Here is a 26,665-nt window from a genome sequence, read left to right as displayed (position 1 = left end):
GGAGTTCCTGAGGCACTGAACCATTTTATCAGCAGACCCTGCCCTTGGTATACCTAAACCGGCCACAGTTTTTTGAGCTTCAGTTCCCCAACCAGCCAGAAATGGAAGCGTTTTTGATCTGTGGCTGCGTGGTCTTACATCAAAAGAAGAAAACAGTCAAATTCTCCCTACTTCCCCTTATCTTTTTTGTAATTTATATCCAACCAAGGTTCCCCCTCCCCACCCAAATGCAACCGCTGACAATTTATTAAGCCCAGGAAATCCTGGGTTTCATTTTGGTCTTCTTGCAGAGAGGAAAATGGCTGGTTCCCCTCAAAGCTTCCCCAGGATTGTTCCTCCTAGTCGCTATCTCTGGTTCACTACTGGCCCCAAACCCAAGCCACCGAGCCTATCTGTCCTAAGGAAAAGGTGGAGGAGCAGTGATACCACACTGGGGTCAGGGGTGGGCCCTGTGGAGGTGCTGGTGGAAGACCATGCCTGAGAAGGAGTGGCGAGGGCCCAGAAGGTTTGTGTGGAGCTGCAGGTGCACCTGAGGCAGCATAGTCCTCGCTGGTGGGTCTCCTCTGCTGACAACTCTTTCTGCCCTTTCCCTTCCAGTGTTGGGGCTCTCTCCAGGGTAATGGCCTCCTCTTTTTCCTTCTCATTCTACATGGTTCACTCAGCTTAGGCAAGTTCAACCATACAAAATTCCCCATAGGGCACTATTTGGGACAGGACAACTCTTTGTTGTCCAGGACAGTGCTATGAACTGAATAAAGTCTGCAGTAGTGCTCCTCAGTCATTGTGACAACCAAACCTCCCTGACACATTTCCAAACGCCCCCTGGGTGGGGGTGGACAGTGCAGTGCTGCTCAGTAGAGGAGCAAAGGACTCCTGAGTTTACATTTCCACACCAGATAGCATCCCTGCACTCCAGACCCCTGCACCCAAGGAAATTTCTCAAAGGCACCTTGTGTCCTGTCCTAGAGACATCTTTATTTTTATTTTTTAATTTTTTTATTTGTTATTTTATTATTATTATTTTTTAGACAGAGTTTTGCTGTCATCCAGGCTGGAGTACAGTGGTGCGATCTCAGTTCATTGCATCTCTGACTCCCAGACTCAAGCAATTCTCAGCTTTGCAAGTAGCTGGGATTACAGGCATGCAGCACCACACCCAGCTAATATTTGAATTTATAGTAGAGACAGAGTTTCACCAAGTTGGCCAGGTTGGTCTCAAACTCCTGACCTCAAGTGATCTGCCTACATTGGCCTCTCAAAGTGCTGGGATTACAGGCATGAGCCACCACATCTGGCCTCCAGAGACATCTTAAACTCAAATTTTCAAACCTGATCTCATCATTTTAATCTACTCTGACTAGTAAATGACCCTACCACTTCCCATTCTCAAACTGAGCCTACGTGTTTTCCTAAATCCTCCTCTGAACTCTTTTACCCAGTTAGTGTACCAGCACACAACCACAGGTGAAATTCTCTAGCCCATCATATTTTCTAGATCCTTTAGGTTACAGCCACCCCAACCTAGCCCCTAATCCAGTCAGAGAGTGGCTTCTAATGCACAGCTGATGAGATCAAGGTTAGTTCCCTGCTGCTGTAATCTTCAAAGCTTTGTCTACAAAACCATAATAGAGGTAGTCTGCCTGAGCAGTGGGAGACCATGAGTTTGAGTTAAGGTGGAGGAGAACTTAAGTGTGGTTCTGCACCTTAGGTGCATGACTTTTAAGCAGGCTCTGAGTAGATAGAGGGCCAAGGGCCCCTCCCTGTGGGGTCTTTTCTCTCTGAGGCCTCCATCAAAGCCCTCGGGCTCTTTCATAATTGTTGACTTTGTCTCTCTGCCTCCCTCAGTAAACTTGGGAGCAGGGGCTGTGTCCTCCTCTCTGGGCCCTCAGCCCAGTGCCTGGCACATGGCAGGCATCCTTTCATGAGTGAATGTTTGTGGAATGAAGTACTGAGTTGGAAATCACTCTGCAAACTGTGTAGAGCTGGACCACTTTCCCTTACTCATACCACCATCTGGCATTTGCAACAATAAACACTAACAGCCTCACTTTAATTCAGGACCTTGGGTGGAGGCTTGAAAGAGTGGAATGAACACTGGACTGGGGAGTCTGAACATCTGAGTCTGTTAACTAACACAACTTATCACCTCGGCTATGGCACTTTCTCCAACTGAGGAGATGGAGTGTCAGCTGGGACAAGGGTTCTACAGAGGGGCTTAGAGCGGCTTAAAGAGAGTCCTTGAACAATCTGAAATTGTTGCCAAACTCAGTCTGTTTGCATTTTGTTGAGGGGACATCACAGATTCTTAAATAGTCAAGAACTGCTAATCTGGATAAGCTTCTGAATTACTGCAGTTTACATAGTGACGCATGGACTTTGAGGGAAAGGAGGTACAAGGGAGCAGCAGAGATGGCTGGCACTCGTCCCACACAGCCACTGCCATCACAGGCCCATCTGAGAGGGACTTTGTCAAGGCAGCCTTGGCATGACCAGGGTGCTGACTCAGCCACTCCCTAAACTTTATTTAGTGCCACAAGCCAGGGAGCAAAAGGCAGGGTCTCAGGCAGAGAACACACATACAGAATGCTCCTAAAGAGACAGAGGCACGGGATTAGAAAGGAAAACTGCTGGAAAGTGAACCAGATAGGGACTTAGGGAGAGAAGGAGCCTTACAGACAAGGGGACTATCAAGATCCAGAAGTCTGGCACAGGCAAGGGGAACACCAGGGGTTCTGGAGATGGAGGCCTAGACTGGAAGGAAAGGAGAAGGAGCTGGCACTTCCTGAGCACGTACTAAGTGCTGAGTACTCTTGTGATCATAATAATCCTGCAAGGGAGGTTTATCAGTCCCAAGCAAGGGGAGTTAAATAGAACTTCCGCTGTTTTTAAGTGTCCTCTGACCCCCCTTTCTGCTCTGCACTGTCTGTCCAGATAATTCAGACATCCTTAGCATTTTCTTTGAAAAGGTCAATGACAAGAGGCTGGACTGTAAATCTGCAGCTGGCAAAGGAGAGAGAAAGATTCATTCAAACAGTTTGCAACCATCCTGGGCACCGGCCACGTGCCAGCCACAGGGCTAGGTTCAGGGAGGCACAGGACTAGATCCCTGCCCTTTGCAACAGCCACTACCCGCCGCCCCCACACCCGGAGGGGAACCAGCTGGGATCTGGGCAGCCAGGGCGCTTAAGGTGAGGGGCCGGCGCAGGGCTGGAAGTGGGAAGCCAGGACTGCGGCTGGGCTCAGAGGAGAGTGAGGTAGGGTCGGTAGGCTTCCCACCCTCCTTCCCGGCTTACCAGGCGCAAGTCCCCCGGTCCGTGCACCACCAGGGAAAGGTTCTTGGGCTTGGCCGCCGCCGCCATGGAACTCTTTTGGCTCTCGGGTGCGGCCTGGAAGGCGCGGGACGTTTGGTCGCTCTGGTGGCGCTGCCCAGCCGAGGGTCCAGGGCACAGAGTGGAAGGCGGGGCCTGGAAGAAGCGGCGCACGCAGGGGCGGGGCTAGGCTTCCTCCTTTGTGACAGCCCAGGCGGTGCTAGCGTGGAGGGGCGGGGCTTCCTGGCCTTCTCCGGACCGGAGGCGGGGCGGGGCTTCGCGAGGGGGCTGGGGGCGCGAAGCCTGGGCGCTGGCTCCATCTGAAGCACACTGTTTGTTTGTTTGTTTGTTTGTGGCCGAGGCTGGAGTGCAGTGGTGCGATCACTGCAAGCTCCGCCTCCCGAGTTCACGCCATTCTCCTGCCTCAGCCTCCCTAGTAGCTGGGACTACAGGCGCCCACCACCACGTATCTCTGTTTAGTAGAGACAGGATTTCACCGTGTTAGCCAGGATGGTCTCGATCTCCTGACCTCATGATCCGCCCGCCTCGGCCTCCCAGAGTGCTGGGATTACAGGCGTGAGCCACCGCGCCAGCCCTGAAGCGTGCTGTTTTTGCCGCCTCACATCCAAGCTCGCACAGCTGCCCTGAAAACCGCCTGCGGAGGCAGTAGGCACAAGACCAGGGCTCTCAAATGTTATCTGCAGAAGAATGGGGGTGGGAAATGTGAGGAGCTGTTGATAATGCAGATTCTCAAAACCAGCACCGAGATTCTGATCCAGTAGGTCTAGATCTGAGGTGCATATTCCTAGCAACAAGAACGCTGAGGCTGTGGGTGGAGCTCAGTGTGCACTCTGGGAGACAGGCGCTACCATGACGCAGCATCCGTTTCGGCCCTGTTTCTCCGGCCCCCAGCAAAGGGCCTGGCACGACTAGGAGTGAATGAATTCGTGCATTATTTCATGGGCCTGCTGCATAAGTATAAAAAAGACATGAGGCCAGGCGCACTGGCTCATGCCTGTAATCCCAGCACTTTGGGAGGCTGAGAGGGGTAGATCACCTGAGGTCAGGAGTTCAAGACCAGCCTAATATGATGAAACCCCATCTCTGCTAAAAATACAAAAATTAGCCGGGCGTGGTGGCATGTGCCTTAATCTCAGCTACTTGGGAGGCTGAGACAAGAGAATAGCTTGAACCTGGGAAGCAGAGGTTGCAGTGAGCTGAGATTGTGTCATTGAACACCAGACTGGGCAACAAGAGTGAAAATCCGTCTTTAAAAAAAAAAAAAAAGCCATGAAATGGAATTTGTGGACCTCTTTCTCTCAACTGGTTCTGCTGCTTCTATTCAAAGCAGAGTTTCTGCCCAAACTCTTCCTTCAAGCCTCTCAGCCCTCTGAGAAACAGTGAGGTTTTACTCTCTGAGGAGAGAGCCGCTTCTAGTGAGGCCTAAGTCTATAAGGCCTCTTCCTCCTTTGAGGACAGTGCTCAGGATTTCATTCCCTTACAGTCCCCCCTCCCCCATATGTAACTGCTGAATTGATTCACCTTGCCTGCTGCCTAGACAAAACTAATTTATCAAGACAGGGGAACTGCAATAGAGCAAGAGTTCATGCAGAACCAGCTATGCAGGAGACTGGAGTTTTATTATTGCTCAAATCAGGCTGCCCAAGCATTCGAACATACGGGGACTCACAGTGTTTAAGGATAGTTTGATGGGTGGGGAAAGGCCAGTGAGTCAGGAGTGCTGATTGTTTGGGTCACAGATGAAATCACAGGGGATCTAAGCTGTCTTCTTGGACTGAGTCAGTTCCTGGGTGGGGATCACAAGATCAGATGAGCGAGTTTATCAATCTGGTTGGTGCTACTTCTTGAGTGACCAGTGCCAGTATAGGCTGTATTTGTTCCTTGCTGAGGGCCCTGGTTCCTCTGGGATTAGGCCTAGATATTTGACTTGTTGTAAGCAGAGCTGGGCTTCTGGTTTAGATGCCTTGCATTCTTGATTAGCTAGAAAGTTCAAGAGATCTAGAGTAGCCTGCTGGCATGAGGCTTCCAAACTGGGAGACAAAAGTAAATCATCCAGATTCTGTTCCAAGATGGCCAAATAGGAACAGCTCTGGTCTGCAGCTCCCAGTGTGATTGATGCAGAAGATGGTGATTTCTGCATTTCCAACTGAGGTGCCTGGTTCATCTCATTGGGACTGGTTGGAGAGTGGCTGCAGCCCATAGAGGGTGAGCCGAAGCAGGGCAGGGCATTGTCTCACCTGGGAAGTGCAAGCAGTCGGGGAATTTCCCTTTCCTAGCCAAGGAAAGCCATGACAGAATGTACCTGGAAAATCGGGACACTCTCACCCAAATACTGCACTTTTCCAATGGTCTTAGCAAATGACACACCAGGAGATTATATCCTGCGCCTGGCTCAGTGGGTCCCACGCCCACAGAGCCTTGCTCACTGCTAGCACAGCAGTCTGAGGCAGCAGCCTGGCAGACGAGGGGTGTCTGCCATTGCTGAGGCTTGAATAGGTAAACAAAGTGGTCGGGGAAGCTCAAACTGGGCAGAGCCTACCACAGCTCTGCAAGGTCTGCTGCCTTTGTAGACCCCACCTCTGGGGGCAGGGCATAGCTGAACAAAAGACAGCAGAAACTTCTGCAGACTTAAACATCCCTGTCTGACAGCTCTGAAGAGAGAAGTGGCTCTCCCAGCACGGTGTTTGAGCTCTGAGACTGGACAGACTGCCTCCTCAAGTGGGTCCCTGGCCCCTGTGTAGCCTAACTGGGAGACACTTCCTGGTAGGGGCCGACTGACACCTCATACAGGCAGGTGCCCCTCTGGGACAAAGCTTCCAGAGGAAAGATCAGGCAGCAATATTTGCTCTTCTGCAATATTTGCTGTTCTGCAGACTCCACTGGTGGTACCCAGGGAAACAGGGTCTGGAGTTGACCTCCAGCAAACTCCAACAGACCTGCAGCTGAGTGACCTGACTCTTAGAAGGAAAACTAACAGATAGAAAGGAAGAGCATCAACATCAACAAAAAGGACATCCACACCAAAACCCCATCTGTAGGTCACCAGCATCAAAGACCAAAGGTAGATAAAACCACAAAGATGGGGAGAAACCAGAGCAGAAAAGTGGAAAATTCTAAAATCCAGAGTGCCTCTTCTCCTCCAAAGGATCAGAGCTCCTCATCAGCAATGGAACAAAGCTGGGCAGAGAATGACTTTGACGAGCTGACAGAAGTAGGCTTCCAAAGGTTGGTAATAACATACTTCTCTGAGCTAAAGGAGGATGTTCGAACCCATTGCAAAGAAGCTAAAAACCTTGAGAAAAGATTAGACGAATGGCTAACTAGAATAAGTAGTGTAGAGAAGACCTTAAATGACCGGATGGAACTGAAGACCATGGCACAAGAACTAAGTGATGCATGCACAAACTTCAATAGCCGATTCAATCAAATGGAAGAAAGGATATCAGTGACTGAAGATCAAATTAATGAAATAGAGCAAGAGGAGAAGTTTAGAGAAAAAAGAATAAAAAGAAATGAACAAAGCCTCCAAGAAATATGGGACTATGTGAAAAGACCAAATCTACATTTGATTGGTGTACCTGAAAGTGGCAGGGAGAATGGAAACAAGTTGGAAAACACTCTTAAGGATATTATCCAGGAGAGCTTCCACAACCTAGCAAGGCAGGCCAACATTCAAATTCAGGAAATACAGAGAACACCACAGCGATACTCCTCGAGAAGAGCAACCCAAAGACACACAATTGTCAGATTCACCAAGGTTGAAATGAAGGAAAAAGTGTTAAGGGCAGCCAGAGAGAAAAGTTGGGTTACCCACAAAGGGAAGCCCATCAGACTAACACCGGATATCTTGGCAGAAACTCTACAAGCCAGAAGAGAGTGGGGGCCAATATTCAACATTCTTCAAGAAAAGAATTTTCAACCCAGAATTTCATATGCAGCCAAACTAAGCTTCATAAGTGAAGGAGAAATAAAATCTTTTACAGACAAGCAAATGCTGAGAGGTTTTGTCACCACCAGGCCTGCCTTACAAGAGCTCCTGAAGGATACACTAAACATGGAAAGCAACAACTAGTACCAGCACTGCAAAAACATGCCAAATTTTAAAGACCATCGATGCTAAGAAGAAACTGCATCAAATAATGGGCAAAATAACCAGCTAACATCATAATGACAGGATCAAATTCACACATAACAATATTAACCATAAAAGTAAATGGGCTAAATGCCCCAATTAAAAGACACAGATTGGCAAATTGGATAGAGTCAAGACTAATTGGTGTGCTGTATTCAGGAGACCCATCTCATGTGCAGAGACGGATATTGGCTCAAAATAAAGGGATGGAGGAAGATCTACCAAACAAATGGAAAGCAAAAAAAATCAGGGCTTGCAATCCTAGTCTCTGATAAAACAGACTTTAAACCAACAAAGATCAAAAGAGACAAAGAAGGCCATTACATAATGGTAAAGGGATCAATTCAACAAGAAGAGCTAACTATGCTAAATATATATGCACCCAATATAGGAGCGCCCAGATTCATAAAGCAAGTCCTTAGAGACTTACAAAGAGACTTAGACTCCCACACCATGATAATGAGAGACTTTAACAGTCAACTGTCAATATAAGACAGATCAACAAGACAGAAAGTTAACAATGATATCCAGGACTTGAACTCAGTTCTGCGCCAAGTGGACCTAATAGACATCTACAGAACTCTCCACCCAAAATCAACAGAATATACATTCTTCTCAGCACCACATCACACTTAGTCCAAAATTGACCACATAGTTGAAAGTAAAGTACTCCTCAGCAAATGTAAAAGAAAAGAAATCACAACACACTGTCTCTCAGATCACAGTGCAATCAAATTAGAACTCAGGATTAAGAAACTCACTCAAATCCACAAAGTTACATGAAAACTGAACAATCTGTTCCTGAATGACTACTGGGTAAATAATGAAATGAAAGTAGAAATAAAGATGTTCCTTGAAACCAGTGAGAACAAAGACACAATGTACCAGAATGTCTGGGACACATTTAAAGCAGTGTGTAGAGGGAAATTTATAGTACTAAATGCCCACAAGACAAAGCAGGAAAGATCTAAAATCAACACCCTAACATCACAATGGAAAGAACTAGAGAAGCAAGAGTGAACAAATTCAAAAGCTAGCAGAAGGCAAGAAATAACTAAAATCAGAGTAGAACTGAAGGAGATAGAGACACAAAAAACCCTCCAAAACATCAATGAATCCAGGAGCTGGTTTTTTGATAAGATCAACAAAATTGATAGATGGCTAGCAAGACTAATAAAGAAGAAAAGAGAGAAGAATCAAATAGACGCAATAAAAAATGATAAAGGGAATATCATCACTGATCCCACAGAAATACAAACTACCATCAGAGAATACTATAAACACCTCTATGCAAATAAACTAGAAAATCGAGAAGAAATGGATAAATTCCTCGACACATACACCCTCCCACGACTAAAGAAGGAAGAAGTTGAATCTCTGAATAGACCAATAACAGGTTCTGAAATTGAGGCAATAATTAATAGCCTACCAACCAAAAAAAGTCCAGGATCAGACAGATTCACAGCCGAATTCTACCAGAAGTACAAAGAGGAGCTGGTACCATTCCTTCTGAAACTATTCCAAACAATAGAAAAAGAGGGAATCCTCTCTAACTGATTTTATGAGTACAACATCATCCTGATACCAAAGCCTGGCAGAGACACAACAAAAAAAGAGAAATTTAGACCAATACCCCTGATGAACATCAATGCAAAAATCCTCAATAAAATACTGGCAAACCAAATCCAGCAGTACATCAAAAAGCTTATCCCCCATGATCAAGTCAGCTTCATCCCTGGGATGCAAGCTGCTTCAACATATGCAAATCAATAAACGTAATCCATTACATAATCAGAAGCAATGATAAAACCCACATGACTATCTCAATAGATGCAGAAAAGGCCTTCAACAAAATTCAACAGCCCTTCATGCTAAAAACTCTGATAAACTAAGTATTGATGGAACATATCTCAAAATAATAAGAACTAGTTATGACAAACCCACAGCCAATATCATACTAAATGGGCAAAAACTGGAAGCATTCCCTTTGAAAACCAGCACAAGACTAGGATGCCCTCTTTCACCACTCCTATTCAGCATAGTGTTGGAAGTTCTGGCTAGGGCAATCAGGCAAGAGAAAGAAATAAAGGGTATTCAATTAGGAAAAGAGGAAGTCAAATTGTCCCTCTTTGCAGATGACATGATTGTATATTTAGAAAACCCCATTGTCTCAGCCCCAAATCTCCATAAACTGATAAGCAACTTCAGCAAAGTCTCAGGATACAAAATCAATGTGCAAAAATCACAAGCATGCCTATACACCAATAACAGACAAACACAGAGCCAAATCATGAGTGAACTCCTATTCACAATTGCTACAAAGAGAAAAAAATACCTAGGAATCCAGTTTACAAGGGATGTGAAGGACCTCTTCAAGGAGAACCACAAACCACTGCTCAATGAAATAAAAGGGGACACAAACAAATGGAAGTACATTCCATGCTCTTGGATAGGAAGAATCAATATCATGAAAATGGCCATACTGCCCAAGGTAGTTTATACATTCAATACCATCCCCATCAAGCTACTAATGACTTTCTTCACAGAATTGGAAAAAACTAAAGTTCATATGGAAGCAAAAAGAGCCTGCATTGTGAAGACAATCCTAAGCAAAAAGAACAAAGCTGGAGGCATCATGCTACCTGACTTCAAACTATACTACAAGACTACAGTAACCAAAACAGCATGGTACTGGTATCAAAACAGATATATAGACCAATGGAACAGAACAGAAGCCTCTGAAATAACACCACACATCTACAACCATCTGGTCTTTCACAAATCTGACAGAAGAAAGCAATGAGGAGGCCGGGTGCGGTGGCTCACGCCTGTAATCTCAGCACTTTGGGAGGCTGAGGCGGGCGGATCACGAGGTCAGGAGATTGAGACCATTCTGGCTAACATGGTGAAACACCGTCTCTACAAAAAAAGTATATATATATACAAAAAATTAACCGGACATGGTGGCGGCACCTGTAATCCCAGCTACTCGGGAGGCTGAGGCAGGAGAATGGCGTGAACCTGGGAGGTGGAGCTGGCAGTGAGCCGAGATTGTGCCATTGCACTCTAGCCTGGGTGACAGAGCAAGAAGACTCCATCTCAAAAAACAAAAAACAAACAAACAACAAAAAAAAACCCAAAACAGGCAAAGAAAAAAAGCAATGGGGAAAGGATTCCCTATTTAATAAATGGTGCTGGGAAAACTGTCTAGACATATGTAGAAAGCTGAACCTGGATCCCTTTCTTATAACTTATACAAAAATTTATTCAAGATGGATTAAAGACTTAAATGTAAGACCTAAAACCATAAAAACTCTAGAAGAAAACCTAGGCAATACCATTCATGACATAGGCATGGGCAAGGACTTAATGACTAAACACCAAAAGCAATGGCAACAAAAGCCAAAATAGACAAATGGGATCTAATGAAACTAAAGAGCTTCTGCACAGCAAAAGAAATAACCATCAGAGTGAACAGGTAACCTACAGAATAGGAGAAAATTTTTGCAATCTACCCATCTGACAAAGCGTTAATATCGAGAATCTACAAAGAACTTAAACAAATTTACAAGAAAAGAACAACTCCATCAAAAATTGGGCAAAGGATATTAATAGTCACTTCTCAAAAGAAGACATTTATGTAGCCAACAGACACGTGGAAAAATGCTCATCATCACTGGTCATCAGAGAAATGCAAATCAAACCACAATGAGATGCTATCTCATGCCAGTTAGGATGGCGATCATTAAAAACTCAGGCACAACAGATGCTGGAGAGGATGTGAAGAAATAGGAACACTTTTCCACTGTTGATGGGAGTGTAAACTAGTTCATCCATTGTGGAAGACAGTGTGGAGATTCCTCAAGGATCTAGAACTAGAAATACCATTTGACCCAGTGATCCCATTACTGGGTATATACCCAAAGGATTATAAGTCATGCACACATATGTTTATTGTGGCACAATTCACAATAACAAAAACTTGGAACCAACCCAAATGTCCATCAGTGATAGACTGGATTAAGAAAATGTGGCATGGCCGGGCGCGGTGGCTCAAGCCTGTAATCCCAGCACTTTGGGAGGCCGAGACGGGCGGATCACGAGGTCAGGAGATCGAGACCATCCTGGCTAACCCGGTGAAACCCCATCTCTACTAAAAAATACAAAAAACTAGCCGGGCGAGGTGGCGGGCGCCTGTAGTCCCAGCTACTCGGGAGGCTGAGGCAGGAGAATGGCGTAAACCAGGGAGGCGGAGCTTCCAGTGAGCTGAGATCCGGCCACTGCACTCCAGTTTGGGCGACAGAGCAAGACTCCGTCTCAAAAAAAAAAAAAAAAAAAAAAAGAAAATGTGGCACATATATACCATGGAATACTATGTAGCCATAAAAAAGGATGAGTCCATGTCCTTTGCAGGGACATGGATGAAGCTGGAAACCATCATTCTGAGCAAACTATCACAAGGACAGAAAACCAAACACCGCATGTTCTCACTCATAGGTGGGAATTGAACAATGAGGACACTTGGACACAGGGTGGGGAACATCACACATGGAGGCCTTTTGTGGGGTGGGGGGCAGGGGGAGGCATAGCATTAGGAGAAGTACCTAATGTAAATGATGAGTTGATGGTTGTGGCAAATCAACATGGCACTTGTATACCTATGTAACATACCTGCACGTTGTGCACATGTACCCTAGAACTTAAAGTACAATAATAATAATAAAAGTAAATTATCCACATGCTGAAGGACCAGGACCAGAGTGCCTGGACTTGAGAAGTGGCCTAGATCTTGGGCCAGTGCCTGACCAAACAGATGAGGGCTATCCCTAAACCCTTGAGGCAAGACTGTCCACGTAAGTAGGGATGTGTGGCCTGTGGGATCCTCAAAGGCAAAGACAAACTGGGAGTCAGAACGTAGGGGAATGCAGAAGAAGGCATCCTTGAGGTCCAGAACAGTGAACCATTCTGCTTCCTCTGGTATTTGAGAGAACAGGGTATAGGAGTTTGGTACAACTGGATATAGAGAAATTACTGCCTCATTGATTAGTCTGAGATTTTGCTCTAGTCTCCACTGACCATTCGGTTTTTGTACTCCTAGAATTGGGGTGTTGCAGGGACTGTTGCATTTTCTTACTAAGCCTTGAGCTTTTAAATGTCTAACCTGTAATCCTTTATGAGCTTAAGGCCTTAATGGATATTGCCTTTGATAAGGAAAAGTGGTGGGGTCTTTTAGCCTGATTTGAACTGGGCAGGCATTTTTTGCCCTTCTGAAATGTCCTTCCAATGCCCAGAATTCAGAGTTGATTCCTTCCTGAAGTAGGGGACAACAAATGGGTCAACTTTCCCCTGTATTCATATAGATAATAGCTCCAGCTTTGGCTAATATGTCCCTCCTTAATAAGGGTGTGGGACTTTCAGGCATAACAAGAAAGGCATGTGAAAAGAGCAAAGTCTCCCAATTACAACTGAGGAGGTGGGAGAAATACCTGGTTACAGACTGTCCCAGGATTCCTCAGATGGTAATGGACTTTGAGGACAGCGGTCCAGGGCAGGAGATTAACACTGAGAAGGTCGTGCCAGTGTCCAGGAGGAAATCAATTTCCTGGTCCTCAATGATTAAATTTACCCGGGGTTCAGTGAGGGCGATGACATGAGCTGGCGCTTGCCTCAGGCACCCTCAGTCCTGTTGTTGGATCATCTGGTTGGGGGCTTCTGGCTCAGAGAACGTTTGTCCTCTGGGGCAGTGCGTTTTCCAGTGATTGCCTTGGCATAGTGGACATGGGCGATGGGGCGGCTTGTTTCTCGTTGGACAATCTTTTTTAAAGTGTACTTGCAAACCACACTGATAACAAGCCCTACAGGGTGATTGGCCTGCTCCATTTTCTGTCCTCTCTGAACCACCAAGGTTTGTTTGTCTGAGGGTCATGACTAAGGTTGTGGCCTTTCTCTGATCTCACTTTTCCTTCTCAGCCTGTTCCTCTTGGTCCCTATTATAGAACACTGAGGTTGCCAGGTTTAATAAAGCCTCCAGATTTTCCTCAGGGCTCAGGGCTCACTTGTGGAGCTTTCTCCTGATATCTGCAGCTGATTGCATAATAAACTTATCTTTTAGGATCAATTGACCCTCGAGGGACTTGGATGACAGGGGAGTATATTTTCTTAAGGCCTCCCGTAGCCGATCGAGGAAGGCAGAAGGATTTTCTTTCCTTTCCCTGAGTTATGGTGGACATCACTGAATAATTCCTGGGGTTTTTCCTAATTCTCCTCAGTCCTTCTGGAACACAGGTCAACACATGTTTGCGATTCCAGTCCCCATGATCTGAGTCAAGGTCCCAGTGGGGATCCATACTGGGGACGGCTTGCTGACCAGTAGGGAATTTGTCCCTTTCTTCGGCTGTCATTCTATCATTTATTTGACTAAGATACCAGCTATCTCCAAACTCTCAGGCTGCAGCTAAAGCTGCATTCTTTTCATTAAAGGTCAGGGTTTGATCTAACAATAGCAAGACGTTGACCGGGTGAGGTGGCTCACACCTGTAATCCCAGCACTTTGGGAGACCTAGGCGGGTGGATCACGAGGTCAGGAGATTGAGACCATCCTGGCTAACACAGTGAAACCCCGTCTCTATGAAAAATACAAAAAATTAGCCAGGCGTGGTGGTGGGTTCCTATAGTCCCAGCTACTCGGGAGGCTGAGGCAGGAGAATGGCATGAACCCAGGAGGTGGAGCTTGCACTGAGCCGAGATTGTGCCACTGCACTCCAGCCTGGGCGACAGAGTGAGACTCCATCTAAAAAAAAAAAAAAAAATCCCCAAAAAAGCAAAAAACCTAAAAAACAATAGCATGACATCTCTCCAAGTGAGATTGAAGGTTTGCCCTAGACCCTGTAGGATATCTATACACCTATCAAGATCGCCTGAAAACTCCCCCAGATCTACCTTGATCTGCTTTAAATCAGAGAGGGAGAAGGGGACATGTACCCGGTTTGGGCCAAATTCCCCCTCCCGCTACAGCTTGAAGAGGACGTAAGCTATAGCCCTGGGGTTTTTTGTGGTCCCCTGGAGATTTCTTTGCTTGTTTCCTTCTGGGTGGGGGAGATTAGAGGAGGCTCATCATTAATAGGAAGGAGAGCTGTAGGGAGGCTAGGATATGGGTGTAAGCTGAGAGGTCCTACTGTGGAATGCAGATTGCAAGCTTTGCATAGTTGAGGATTATCCTTCAATGAAAAGAAAGCTTGGACACAAGGTATTTCAGTCAATTTGCCTTCCTTCTTACAGAAAAGGTCAAGCTGCAGGATAGTATTGTAATTTATACTTCCCTCAGGTAGCCATTTTTCCCCATCAGAGAGAGAATATTGGGACCAGGCCATAGTGCAGAAAAAAATAAGCCACTTCTTTTTCAGGGTTTGCAGGTCAAATTGGTCCCAATGGCTTAGGATGCATTTCAAGTGTGAGCCTGTTGATGCCTGAGTGTTTCCCATCTGAAAGAAAAAAATGCCTGCGGTTTTGATTTGTTTTTTATTCCCCCGCCCAAGAACCCGCAATGGTCCCTGGACCCCGCTGTTCGGAATAGTTTCGCTCACTGAAGCAGCAGTGGAAACAATAGTTTTCCTCCTAGACCACAAAGAGGACGAAGGAAGCTCGGATTTAGTAGCCCTTACCAACGCATTCTCGAAAACCTGCACCCTTGCCTTTCCTCTTAGACCACATAGAGGACCAAGAAAAATCAGATCTAGTGGCCCTTACTGATGCACTCTTGAAAACCTGTTAGAGTCCTAAGCGTTTTCTTCTGTTGGTATTGGGACCTTACCCTTGTCCTATAAAGATGATGCCTCAAAATGGAGTGGCGGGCCATACCTTGAGGGAGTGAAGGGATCTCCAGGGTTGTAAGAGTGATGCCTTTTGTCCTCACTTCTCATATGAATATGAAGGATATCCCCTTCTCAATTTTGGAGTCTATAGTTTCTGAGGATCCCCATATCTTAGCTTCAGGAATAGCCTTGGTTAGGCCTGCTAGTCTGAGGAGGGATCCCAAAATTCCAGATAGTCTCTCCCACGATGGGGCTTTGGGAAATAATTATGTCTTTCTGATTGGTGAGCCCAGATGCCTAAAAAAGGGAACAGAGTCCCGAAATTTATACTAGAAACCATTCTTTTCAGAGAAACTAGAAGAGCACCAGGGACAGGGAGTGGTATTTAGAAGCAGGACTAGCCTCGGAGAAGACAGGCAGAAGGAAGTTTCTCTGTCAGGTGTAGGACCCAGGAGGCAAGGGTCAGGATAGATAGGATAGATGGACAAGTCTCGCTTGGGTGATGTAAATTTGAGAGTTCTGCTCATGGTTGCAGGGTCAACCAACTTTTTGTTGGGACCTCGGAGCTGAATGGCTTTCCTCTCTGTTGACCCTTGGCTCAGCCCAGAAGTACAGGAAACGCAGAAGCTGGTTCCAGGCAAACAAATGCTCCGAACTCCGAAGAGTCAGGGGTTGTTAGAGAGCCCTTTCCTAGAAAGCCTGACACCTGTATCTTTATTCCGGCAGCCACACTAGTTGCCTCTAATGGCCAACAGGTGTCCGGTGTTTAGCCCCCGAATTCTAAGGAAAAATAGGACAGAATAGCAAGTGAAAGAGGTCCGATGGTACTCACTGCATGGCACTATCCCAGACGAGCCCCCAAGGTGTGTATGGAGTTGGTTTGCGGTGGGTTTGTGGTCTCGTTGACCTCAAGAATGAAGCTGCAGACCTTCGTGGTGAGTATTACAGCTCTTAAAGATGGCACGGACCCAAAGAGTGAGTGGTAGCAAGGTTTATTGTGAAGAGTGAAAGAACAAAGCTTCCACATCATGGTAGGGATCCGCGCGGCTTGCCACTGCTGGCTGGGGGTGGCCAGCTTTTATTCCCTTATTTGTCCCATTCCGTGTTTCCATTTCTATCCTATCAGAATGCCCTTTTTTCAATCCTCCCTGCAATTGGCTACTTTCAGGATCCTGCTGATTTATGCATTTTACAGAGCACTGATTGGGGCATTTTACAATCCCCTTGCTAGCTACAGAGCACTGATTGGTGTGTTTTTACAGAGCACTAATTGGTGCATTTTACAATCTTTTTGTAAGACAGAAAATTTCTCCAAGTCTCCACTCAGCCCAGGAAGTCCAGCTGGCTCCACCTCTTGCCAGCACTTTGGGAGGCCAAGGCAGGCATATCACCTGAGATCATGAGTTTGAGACCAACCTTGCCAATGTGACAAAACCCTGTCTCTACTAAAAATACAAAAAGTAGTCAGGCATGGTGACGGGCACCTGTAGTCCCAGCTACTCAGGAGGCTGAGGCAGGACAGTCACTTGAACCCAGGAGGCAGAGGTTGCAGTGAGCTGAGATCATGCCACTGCACTCCACTCTGGGTGACAGAGTGAGACTCTGCCTCAGAAAAAACAAAAACAAAACAAAAAAGAAAACAAAAACTAAGTTCCCCCCAAAGTTAGTTCAGACTTTGCCCAGGAATGAATAAGGACAGCTTGGAGGTTAGAAGCAAGATGGAGTTGGTTAGGTTGGATCTCTTTTACTGTCTCAGTTATAATTTTGCAATGGCAGTTTCAATCCCTTCCTTTGGGTTTTATAACACCTTAATCTTAAGGTGTTGGCTAATGAAGACGAAAAAAGGGCAAAGAACACTCTAACTTCTTCCTGCTGACCAGGGGCATAGTTGGGGTAGATGTTGACCCCAGCTGAGAGGACTGGAACCACTTTGCAACTGTCTGAGAATACTCATGCAGGACAGCTGAAAAATGTGTTAGTATTGTCATCTGTAATTTTAGTATTGCATTTAAGGGAACAGCATACTGCAAAGTAAATAATGAATTCTAGCATAAGGAATTCAATTTCTACCTTTAAAAGTAAAGATTTGAAATCATTAATTTGGAGACTTGTAGTCCACAAATAATTTAGGATTTAGTCCAAACTGCAGAAAAAATTCAAGAAAAACTAACAATGAGTGTTTTTTATTTTTGGATCATAACTTTTCTGTCTCCAGTCCCCATTTTTTATTAAAAATAAAGCCCAGTAGATCAACATTACTTGCAAAATAAGTTTTAGTCTTATTATGCTCTGCCTGATTATTTGCATAAAGTGCAGCAAGAATACTTATTTTTCACATAGGCTTTTTCAAATGGCTTTGATCGAACTCTGTTTCATAAAGAATCTCACGTAAGACTTTTTAAAAGCCAAGCCCAGCCACACGTTTGTACCCTCAAATAACCATGAGTTGGGTAAATTCCTCTCCTCTTGAGGTCCCAAGATAACTTGGGGCTCCAGGGCCTGTTAGAAAGAGACAATCTTTACTTACCACAGATCAGGAACCCTGTACAGGAACTGTGTAGACAAGGTATGAGGCCTGTTTTCCCAAGGGGCTTTGTTTTCTCTGTTTTGTTTTGTTTTTGAGACAGGATCTTGCTCTGTCACCCAGGTTGGAGTGCAGTGATGCAATCTCTGCTCACTGCAACCTCCCTCCCCAAGCTCAAGCAATCCTCCCACCTCAGTCTCCCAAGTAGCTGGAACTACAGGCATGTGCCACCACACCCAGCTAATTTTTGTATTTTTAGTAGAGATGGGGTTTCACCATGTTGCCCAGGTTGGTCTTGAGTTCCTGAGCTCAAGCTATCTGCCTGCCTCAGTCTCCCAAAGTGCTGGGATTGCAGGCATGAGCCACCACACCTGGCCCCAAGAGGCTTTTATTCCTTAAAGGCAAGCACATGATTCTAGTCAAAGCCTTGGTAAAATAACCAGTTTCTTCAATTGTGTTCTGTTGCAAAGGAAAACATTCTTATTGTGCTTATGGAAAGAACTATATTGCCATAAGTTAAGAATACTCACAAATAGTTACCAAATCCTGGCAAACCCGGGAAGAGAGAATCACATATGCTCCAAATTTTGTTTACAGATGTGTACTTTACTCAATATTAAAAGCTGTAAATAGCTCAAAAGAAAGGTTTTCTTGGCTCTGAAAAACAAAAAAGGATCAGCAATGTTTTAAGCAAAAAGTCAAAAAAGGTTGCTTCAGTCTTCTATTAGTTCAGCCCATGCAATTAACTTCTGTTCTGCTTAATATTCATGAACATTTCAGCTCTCAGTGAGAGTCCTGAAAGTTTTTCCTCTATTCTAACGTCACAATCTCCAAAGTTTTCAGAAACCTGCATTTAAGAGCACCTGTTGGAGTTTTATAGCTGATTATAAAACCACCATTTAAAGAGGATCAAAAGACAATAAATGTCTGTGGAGGACAAAATGTTTTAGGGCACCCACAGTTAAAGACACAATTAACAAGGAAATTTGTTACTTCTGTGGCACACAATAATTTAACATGACAATTATAATTATTACTGATAACATATACTAAGTCATATCAGAATTATAGGAGTTTCACATAATTTTGGAACATATATCAATAATACAAAAATCTTTTTCAAAAGAGAAAACCAAATTTCATGTTTGCATTAATGCCTGTTTAATGCTAAAGCTAGTTTTTAAATAAAATGTTATAAATTATCCAGTTTTAATTAGTTTGACCATAAGGTAAGGTTTTTATAAACTTTTTTTAGAACCCTTTACAATTTTCCATTAAACAGCAGATTAATTTTCTAATAAAATCCTGTTGTTTAGACACATGGGCCCAGATTCTGGCCCTGCTTTAGTGTGCTTTTGTGTTCAACCTACAGAAAAAAATTAAATAATCCCCTTCAAATCTTAGCCAACTTTCTCATACTCACAGAACTTTCTGTACAAGACCAATGCTTCACAAACACTTTTCAACTTGCTTTAACCTTCAGTTTTGTCCTGTTACTCTTTTAGGTTAAGTCAATCTTTAAAGCCCTCTGAACTAGACAAAATTACATTCCCTTTGACAAAAACCATATTCCCATGCCTTATTTAATCTTTTAGCTAAAGCACATTCTACTTTCCTTACACATCTTGCATGTAAAACTATTTCTCCAGTAGTCTCAATTGCATGTTGCAATGTTAACTCTTAGCAACCTTTGTTTTTGGTGAAAAACCTGATAAGTAAGTGGTTTTAATTACATACTAAGTGTGGAACCTAGGACATCAGACAGAAGTGCAGATAAGGTCTGACTCCAGCATAGCTAGGGGGCATGGCTAATTCCACATGTCCTCAGAACTTAACTAGAATTTCTAATGGCTCCAAAGTAGGTAAGTCTAACAATTTTCAAAGTCAAAGAAACAGTTTATGACCTTAAAGCATTTAGCAAACCTAACATCTGACCTAATTTAGATCAAAAGTCTAAATTGTGAAGACATTTTTTGTTTTACCTGTAATCTTTAAAACTGTTTTTAGTTCCAAAAGATCACTGAAATCACATGAACAAAAAGGGACTAAAAAGTTTCTATTTTTCTGAAAAAATACTTGATTTAAGTGCTTATTTTTCTAAGCCAATTAGTCAGAGCTCTTTTATACAAACATCATGCATACAACACATATACATAGACAGACAGACAGAAGGTATGGTGGTTGTAAGATTTTTCATCTGCCAGTTTCTTAATTGAATTACTGGCTTCAAGGTGGCACCCTTGGAGGAACAGCATCAGGAAAGCATGCCATTTCTAGGGCCTAATAAGAAGGCATGGCTGGAAGGCAAAAACATATCCCCAAAATTAAGGGTGCCATTTATATACTGCATCCTGGATCTCCCCAAAAGAGGGAAATACTATGGGAGAAGACAGTGCAATGTTTCTACCATGCACGTCATGGCAAAGCAACCCAAAACCAATCAGCCCATTTTGAAATCAGCCCATCCCCCATGGGAGTCTCCTCTCAGTTTCGGGTGGGGATGTTTCCATATCTTCCAGGCAGCCAGGAGCATGCTTCTCTAATCCAAAAATCCATGAGCCAAGCATCCCTCTTAACTGCCATTAGCTATCCCTTAAAGTGTATTTCCTACTTGGTTATTACACACCAAGACTAAAAGCTCTCCAATAATGCAAAGTAATTTTTGGTACCTGCCAAAGTAAAAAATGTCAGGTGATATAATGTAAAGCAGAATACAGCCTTAGATTTTGAGAGGGATCTATTCTTTTTCAATTCCTAGGGTCCCATGAGAGAAACAGAGGTTTTTCTCAGAATGGGGTCTGTGGCACCTCCTCTGTTTTTCCCTAATTGTTCCAGGTGTTAGAATTTATCTTAGGTTCTCTCATGTGGGCATCAAGAGTGTTAAGAAGACAAAAGTGGAGAAAAACAATTCAGTTGACTGAGAAGAAAAAAAACCTTTTTTTTCTTTAGAAAAATAAGATCCAAGAAGAGAAAAAAAAAAACAATGTAAAGGTATTTTAAATATATGTACAGTTTGGATATCTGCTCTTAATGCAGCTGATTTTATCCATGCAACTCTTTAAAAAATTATTTTTAAAATATCTAATTACTAGACTCTAGCCAGGACCAATAGTCAATATTCCTTGCTTTTGAACTTTACCACAGGTAACTTCCCATGTAAAATTAATGTTTTAAATAAGGTTACAATGGATGCATAAAGTGTTTCAAAGAGATAGTAAGCAGTTTCTTTCTTTCTTTCTTTCTTTTTTTTTAAACAAGATCTAGAATCTTTCCAAGGTAGTTAGTTCAAAGGGAAACTCAAGACAAGAAATCAAAAGTGGTACATGGGGGAAAAAGAATCAATAAGTGGTAAAAAGTTACACAAATAAACCAGAAAAGACTAATTCCCTAAGCCAAGAATTGAGCCTGGGTTGACATTGTCAAAAAAGACGGCCTTAGCTACTGAGTTACAACATTGAGCAGTTTCTATTGCTCTTCCTAGAAGAAGCCTAGAGCAGCCAATTCTGAGCTTGCAAAGGCTTTTAACTGCTCAAGATAACTTTTAGGGTTAACTATGATATGAACCCCCAAATTCCTGTCCTTTGGATGGCAGAGACCAGTAGAAAGTATCCCCACATGGTCACAAGTTTGGGCTCTTAAGGACACAAAACCAGACAGATAAATTCCATCTGGTATTGGTTTCAGGGACACACAGCAAAGTTTATAACTGAGCAGCCTGCCAGGCTGGATTGAAAAGTGGGCTTACAGGAGTCCTAAATCCACATTGTATTCTGTGATACCCTTCTCTCTATTACAGGACAACACAGAAAGACAAATTCTTATCATGAAGTACACCAGATTTGCTACAACCTAAGACCAATCTCAGAAATCCTTTCTTCTATCAATCAAACTCTTGCAGAGGAGACAGTGATGTTTATCATTTATACAAACACACACACACACAGAGAGAGAGAGAGACCAGAAACTTGACTGGTAAGAAATTCTTACCCTTTTTACCAGCATACCAGATTTCTGTGTCCCCTTCCTCTGAAGCTTCCAGAAAAATGGAGCAACTTTTGATGACCCTGCTTACTGTGCCACAGCTGTGGGGACCAGGCCTTGTTACCAAAGAAAATAATCCATTTCTGTTTTATGGAATCATAGGCAAAAGCTTCTCACTTTTGCAAGATGCTGCCTGACAGGGTGCATGGGGAAATGGATTAATATTTTCCATCCCAGCTGAAGCAAAATACACATAACGAAACAGACACTGTTCACCTCGTTCAGCACCCAATATTGATCTGGCAAGGATCAAACTTTCTCATGGTCCCTATAGTCTTTGATCCACTCCAAGTGGAGAGGGACGTCCTCCAACTGGTAATTAAATAGGTGGTCTCTGGGCAAGATGAAGAGTGGATGATCGCCCCATGTCAGTCCTGTTGAGCTTTCTTCAGGGCTCACCAGATGTAACCTGACTTATGGAGGGTTCCCCGAGTTAGGCCTGCTGGACTTCCATCAGCAATTCCCTCAGAGATCCCCTCAACATATACAAACACATATACAACAAAGACAAGACAGAAGGCCTTTGAGACACAGATTCCAGACCCAGTCACAAACCAAGAGCATTCCTCCAAACAAGTCCCCTATTCTCCATCCAATTGGACACCCCACCAGTAGACATCTCGTGATGGGGCTAAAGACAGACACCCTATGATGGGGCTACAGACAGACACTCTGCAAGGCAACCAAGAGATAGCAGCACCTCCAGAGAGGTTGACAAATAGGAGAAGGAAGGGGCTGTTGGCAGCACCTAGAATATTCACCAAATCAGACAGCCCATAATGGGGCTATAGCTACAGACACTCCGTGACGAGGCTACAGACAGACACCCAGTGATAGGGCTACAGTCCCAGACACCCAGTGGTGGAGCTGGAGACAGGCACCCCACCATGGGAGTCAGGAGTGCTGATTGGTTGGGTCGGAGGTGAAATCATAAGGGGTCAAAGCTGTCTTCTTGGGCTGAGTCAGTTCCTGGGGAGGGGCCCCAAAATCAGATGAGCCAGTTTATGCATCTGGGTGGTGCCAGCTGATCCATCAAGTGCGGGGCCTGCAAAATATCTAAAGCACTAACATTTCATTTTACAATAGTGATGTTATCCCCAGGAGCAATTTGGGGAGGGTCAGAATCCTATAGTCTCCAGCTGCGTGACTCCTAAACCATAATTTCTACTCTTGTGGCTAATTCATTAGTCCTACAAAGGCAGTCTAGTCCCCAGGCAAGAAGGAGGTTTGTTTTGGAGAAGGACTGCTATCTTTGTTTTAAACTATAAATTAAAATCTAAGATCCCCCCGAAGTTAGTTCAGACCATGCCCAGGAATGAACAAGGACAGCTTGGAGGTTAGAAGCAAGATTTTAGGTTAGGTCTCTCACTGTCTCAGTTATGATTTTGCAATGGTGGTTTCACAGACACACTGCTAATCCTCTTACCTAATCCAGTAGACTTTGCCCCAGTCCTTGAAGTTGTCTCCGCCTGACCTGCCCAACAGATAGGGCACAGCCTGTACTTTCACCAGTAATCACCCCTTCCCCAAATGCACTGGAATCCCACTGATGACAAGGCCTCATTTCTTCACCAGGATGTGGTAAAGTGTTCTATACAGCATAGAAGCCCCCCAAAAATTTGATGATGAAGACAGATCAAGTTCTGGAGCCCCACTAATGACAAAAAGGGAAGTGTGTGTGTGTGTGTGTGTGTGCGCGCGCGCGCGCGCACGCATGCACGTGTAGGTGCAGGGTGGGAGAGCATTACAAGATGTACAAGGCAGTGGAATGGATTTTTGCAGGGATTGCTTATAGAATCAGTCAGGTCCTTTGCTTTTAGATACTTCCCATAGCTCTTAGCTGTGCATGACTGGTTCCTCCAGGAGCTCCTGCACTTAGCAGCTAAGAAGGTCTTGCTTGGAGAGATGAGGTACTTGCCTTCACTTACCCACTGAATTTAAAACCCAGTTTAACCCTCTTTGCTTTGTGGGGTTTCCTCACTGTCTTCTAAGCATGTCCTTCCAACGGGTGAAGCTGAAGGAGAAGACCCCAGGAATAGCTTAAGAGCTGAGGGCCACTTTAAGTAGATACTTCTTGGACTTCAAATTATGAAAACAGAACCAAAGAAAAGCCACTGGAATAATGACGTAATGGCCACACTGGAGTTGTATTTGTTTTCTCCTGAACAGTAACACTTTAAAGTTGTCTTGAAGGTTGTTGCCTGGTAGCAGAGATTTGGAGGAGGGGAAGGCAAATTTAGAAATATATTCTATGACTAGGGCTCTTTATAGAGAAGGTAAAAGGATGAATTGATAAGGATTCTGTTTTTTCAGAGCAGAAGAACTTGATAAGGAGTCTTAAGAAACTGACATTTTAAAAACAAAAAAATCAAGTTGTTATTATAGTATTGTGACACTTCTGCATAATTTCCTAACAAAGACCAGCATTCATAGTGCTGAGGAACAGACTTTTCCAGGCATTTTACTGAATAAGCTGTAAAATGCTGCCTTTGCCTTTGCTGGTGGCCTGCTTGGCACAGCTTCTCTGGGTCTCTGCTTAACTTTCTCAGACAGCACAGCACTTTGAAACACTCTCAACACTGAATACAACTAATAAGTTGTTGATAAATCTCTATTGTAAAAACCTATTTGGATTCTTACCTGGCAGGGGAGATGCCATGATCAGTAATGTGGTTTTCCCAGGGCGAGGCTCATCCGTTGCACTCCGTAGGTGTGCTTACCCCTGTGATTTCCCCAAATGCGGGAAACTCGACTGCATAATTTGTGGTAGTGAGGAAGTGCATTCCTGCTTTCCCCTGGGAAAAAAAAGAAAAAGAAAAAAACTTATTTGGAGTTTAAAATATAATTAATTAAAAATTAATCCTGTGGAGTCATATATCTAGGGGAGACTTTAACGCATCACAGTTACTGGGTCTGGATAACCTGCAATAGCCCAGTGTCTGTGATGGGTTAGTCTCCCCTTATCACAGATACTGGGTTATTGCAGGTCTGGATTACATAGTGTATTAACAAGAAAAATCAGTGTGCCATACGTCCTTGGTGTCCCAAAGGTCAGAACAGTTATAAAATCCTGACTATGGCTTTCTCCATTGCTTCATCAGCTGTTCAGTTACTCACCCCTAGCTATTCACAACAAATGAAAGAAGCAACGAAAAACCAAAAACCGTAAAATTTCTTGAAGAACTTGGAAATAAGGTGGACAATGAAAGTTAAACTAGTAAAATCCACATTCAATAAAAGAGATTAATAGAGGCCACCCTGAGGAAACATTAACATACTTTCCATTAACAAACCTGAAGAAAGCACTAAGAAGAGTTAGGAAAAGAGAGTTAGAGAGCAGGAATTTTAGTCTAGAACTATCCAAGGAGAGAGGCTCTTTGGTAGTGGTGGCAGTGCTGGTAGCACAGGAAGAATGGAAGCAAGTAGACCGGTTGAAGTTTCTGCTATATGCCAGCTGAGAATAGTGATTTGGACTTGGATAAATGGTGGAAGTGAAGGTAGAGTGAAATAGACAGATTCAAGATTTATTTTGGAGGTAGGATCCATGGAACTTGGTAAAGGGTTAGCTTATGGGAGTTGAGGAGAAGATAGCAGAAAGGCTGACTCCCAGATTTCTGGCATGACTAACTGGATGGATGAAGATACTCTCAGCTGAGATTTGTTGAGGAGCACATTTGGGGAAAATATCAAAAGTGTAATTTTGGGTAGGCCAAGTTTGAGATGGTGTCTTTGTCTATTTTATGTTGCTGTAAAGGAATATCTGAGGCTAGGTAATTTATAGAGGAAAGAGGTTTATATGGCTCATGATTGTGCAGGCTATACAATAAGCATGGTGCCAGCATCTGCTCAGCTTCTGCCGAGGGGCTGCAGGTTGCCTCCACTACTGGCAGAAGGGAAGGGGGAAGGAGAGTGAGCATGTGCCGAGATCATGTGGTGAGAGAGGAAGCAAGAGAGAGCAGGAAGGTGCTAGGCTCTTTTTACCAACCAGCTTTCCTGGAAACTAACAACCAGCATAATAGAGTGAGAACTCCGTCCCTTTACCTGCCCCACCAAGCCACCCAGGAGGGCATTAATCCATTCATGAGAGGTCACCCTCCCTGATCCAAATATTTCCCATTAGGCCCCACTTCCAACATTGGGATCAAATTCCAACATGAGGCTTGGGGAGACAAACATCCAAACTATCACATTCTGCCCCTTTCCCCCCAAACTCATGTCCTTCTCACATGCAAAATGCATTCTACCCCAATAGTCCCAAAAGCATTAACTTGTTCCAACATCAGCTTAAAAGTCTGAAGTCCAAAGTCTCATCTGAGACTCAGCGCAAATTCCTTTCAGCTATGAGCCTGTAAAATCAAAAACAAGTTATTTAATTCCCAGGTGCGATGATTGTACAGGCATTAGGTAAACATTTTCATTCCCCAAAGGAGAAATTGGCCAAAGAAAGGTCACAGGCCCATGCAAGTCTAAAACCCAGTAGGGCAGACAGGCAGACATTAAATCTTAAAGCTCCAAAATACACTTTGACTCCATGTCCCGCGTTCTGGGCACACTGGTTTAACTCCCAGTGCCTCAGACAGCCCTACCCCTATGGCTTTGCTGAGCGCTGCTTACATGGCTGCTCTTATGGGTTGGAGTGGAGTGCCTGAGGCTTTCACAGACTGAGGTGCATGCTGCTGGTGACTCCATAATGCTAGGGTGGAGGGCAGCAGCCCTGCTTCCTCAGCTACTAGGCACTGCCCTAGTACAGTTTCTCTGCAGTGGCTTGACCTTGTGGCAGGCTTCTGCCTGGGCACTCAGGTTTTCCAATACATCCTCTGAAATCTAG

At 44.3% G+C, this 26,665-nt stretch overlaps 1 protein-coding gene and 1 non-coding gene across 2 annotated transcripts in view; one reads left to right on the top strand and one right to left on the bottom strand.

The window, feature by feature from the left end:
• Positions 1–3,696, bottom strand: part of SORD (sorbitol dehydrogenase) — a 44,602-nt gene extending 40,906 nt beyond the window's left edge. Inside the window, exon 1 of the mRNA XM_025389721.1 lies at positions 3,294–3,696. Coding sequence (XP_025245506.1) covers positions 3,294–3,359 — 66 coding nt within the window. The 5' untranslated portion in view covers positions 3,360–3,696. The remainder of the gene's footprint in view (positions 1–3,293) is intronic.
• Positions 3,697–24,469: 20,773 nt separating this feature from the next.
• LOC112628122 lies at positions 24,470–24,634 on the top strand. The gene has a single exon (XR_003120303.1). It is a non-coding gene; the product is annotated as a U1 spliceosomal RNA (small nuclear RNA).
• The last annotated feature ends 2,031 nt before the right edge of the window (positions 24,635–26,665 follow it).

Source organism: Theropithecus gelada, chromosome 7a (genome assembly GCF_003255815.1).
Source record: "Theropithecus gelada isolate Dixy chromosome 7a, Tgel_1.0, whole genome shotgun sequence".
NCBI classification, from domain to species: Eukaryota; Metazoa; Chordata; class Mammalia; order Primates; family Cercopithecidae; genus Theropithecus; species Theropithecus gelada.
The sequence above is the reverse complement of the archived record's forward strand: the minus strand, read 5'-3'. Positions and strand labels throughout refer to the sequence as shown.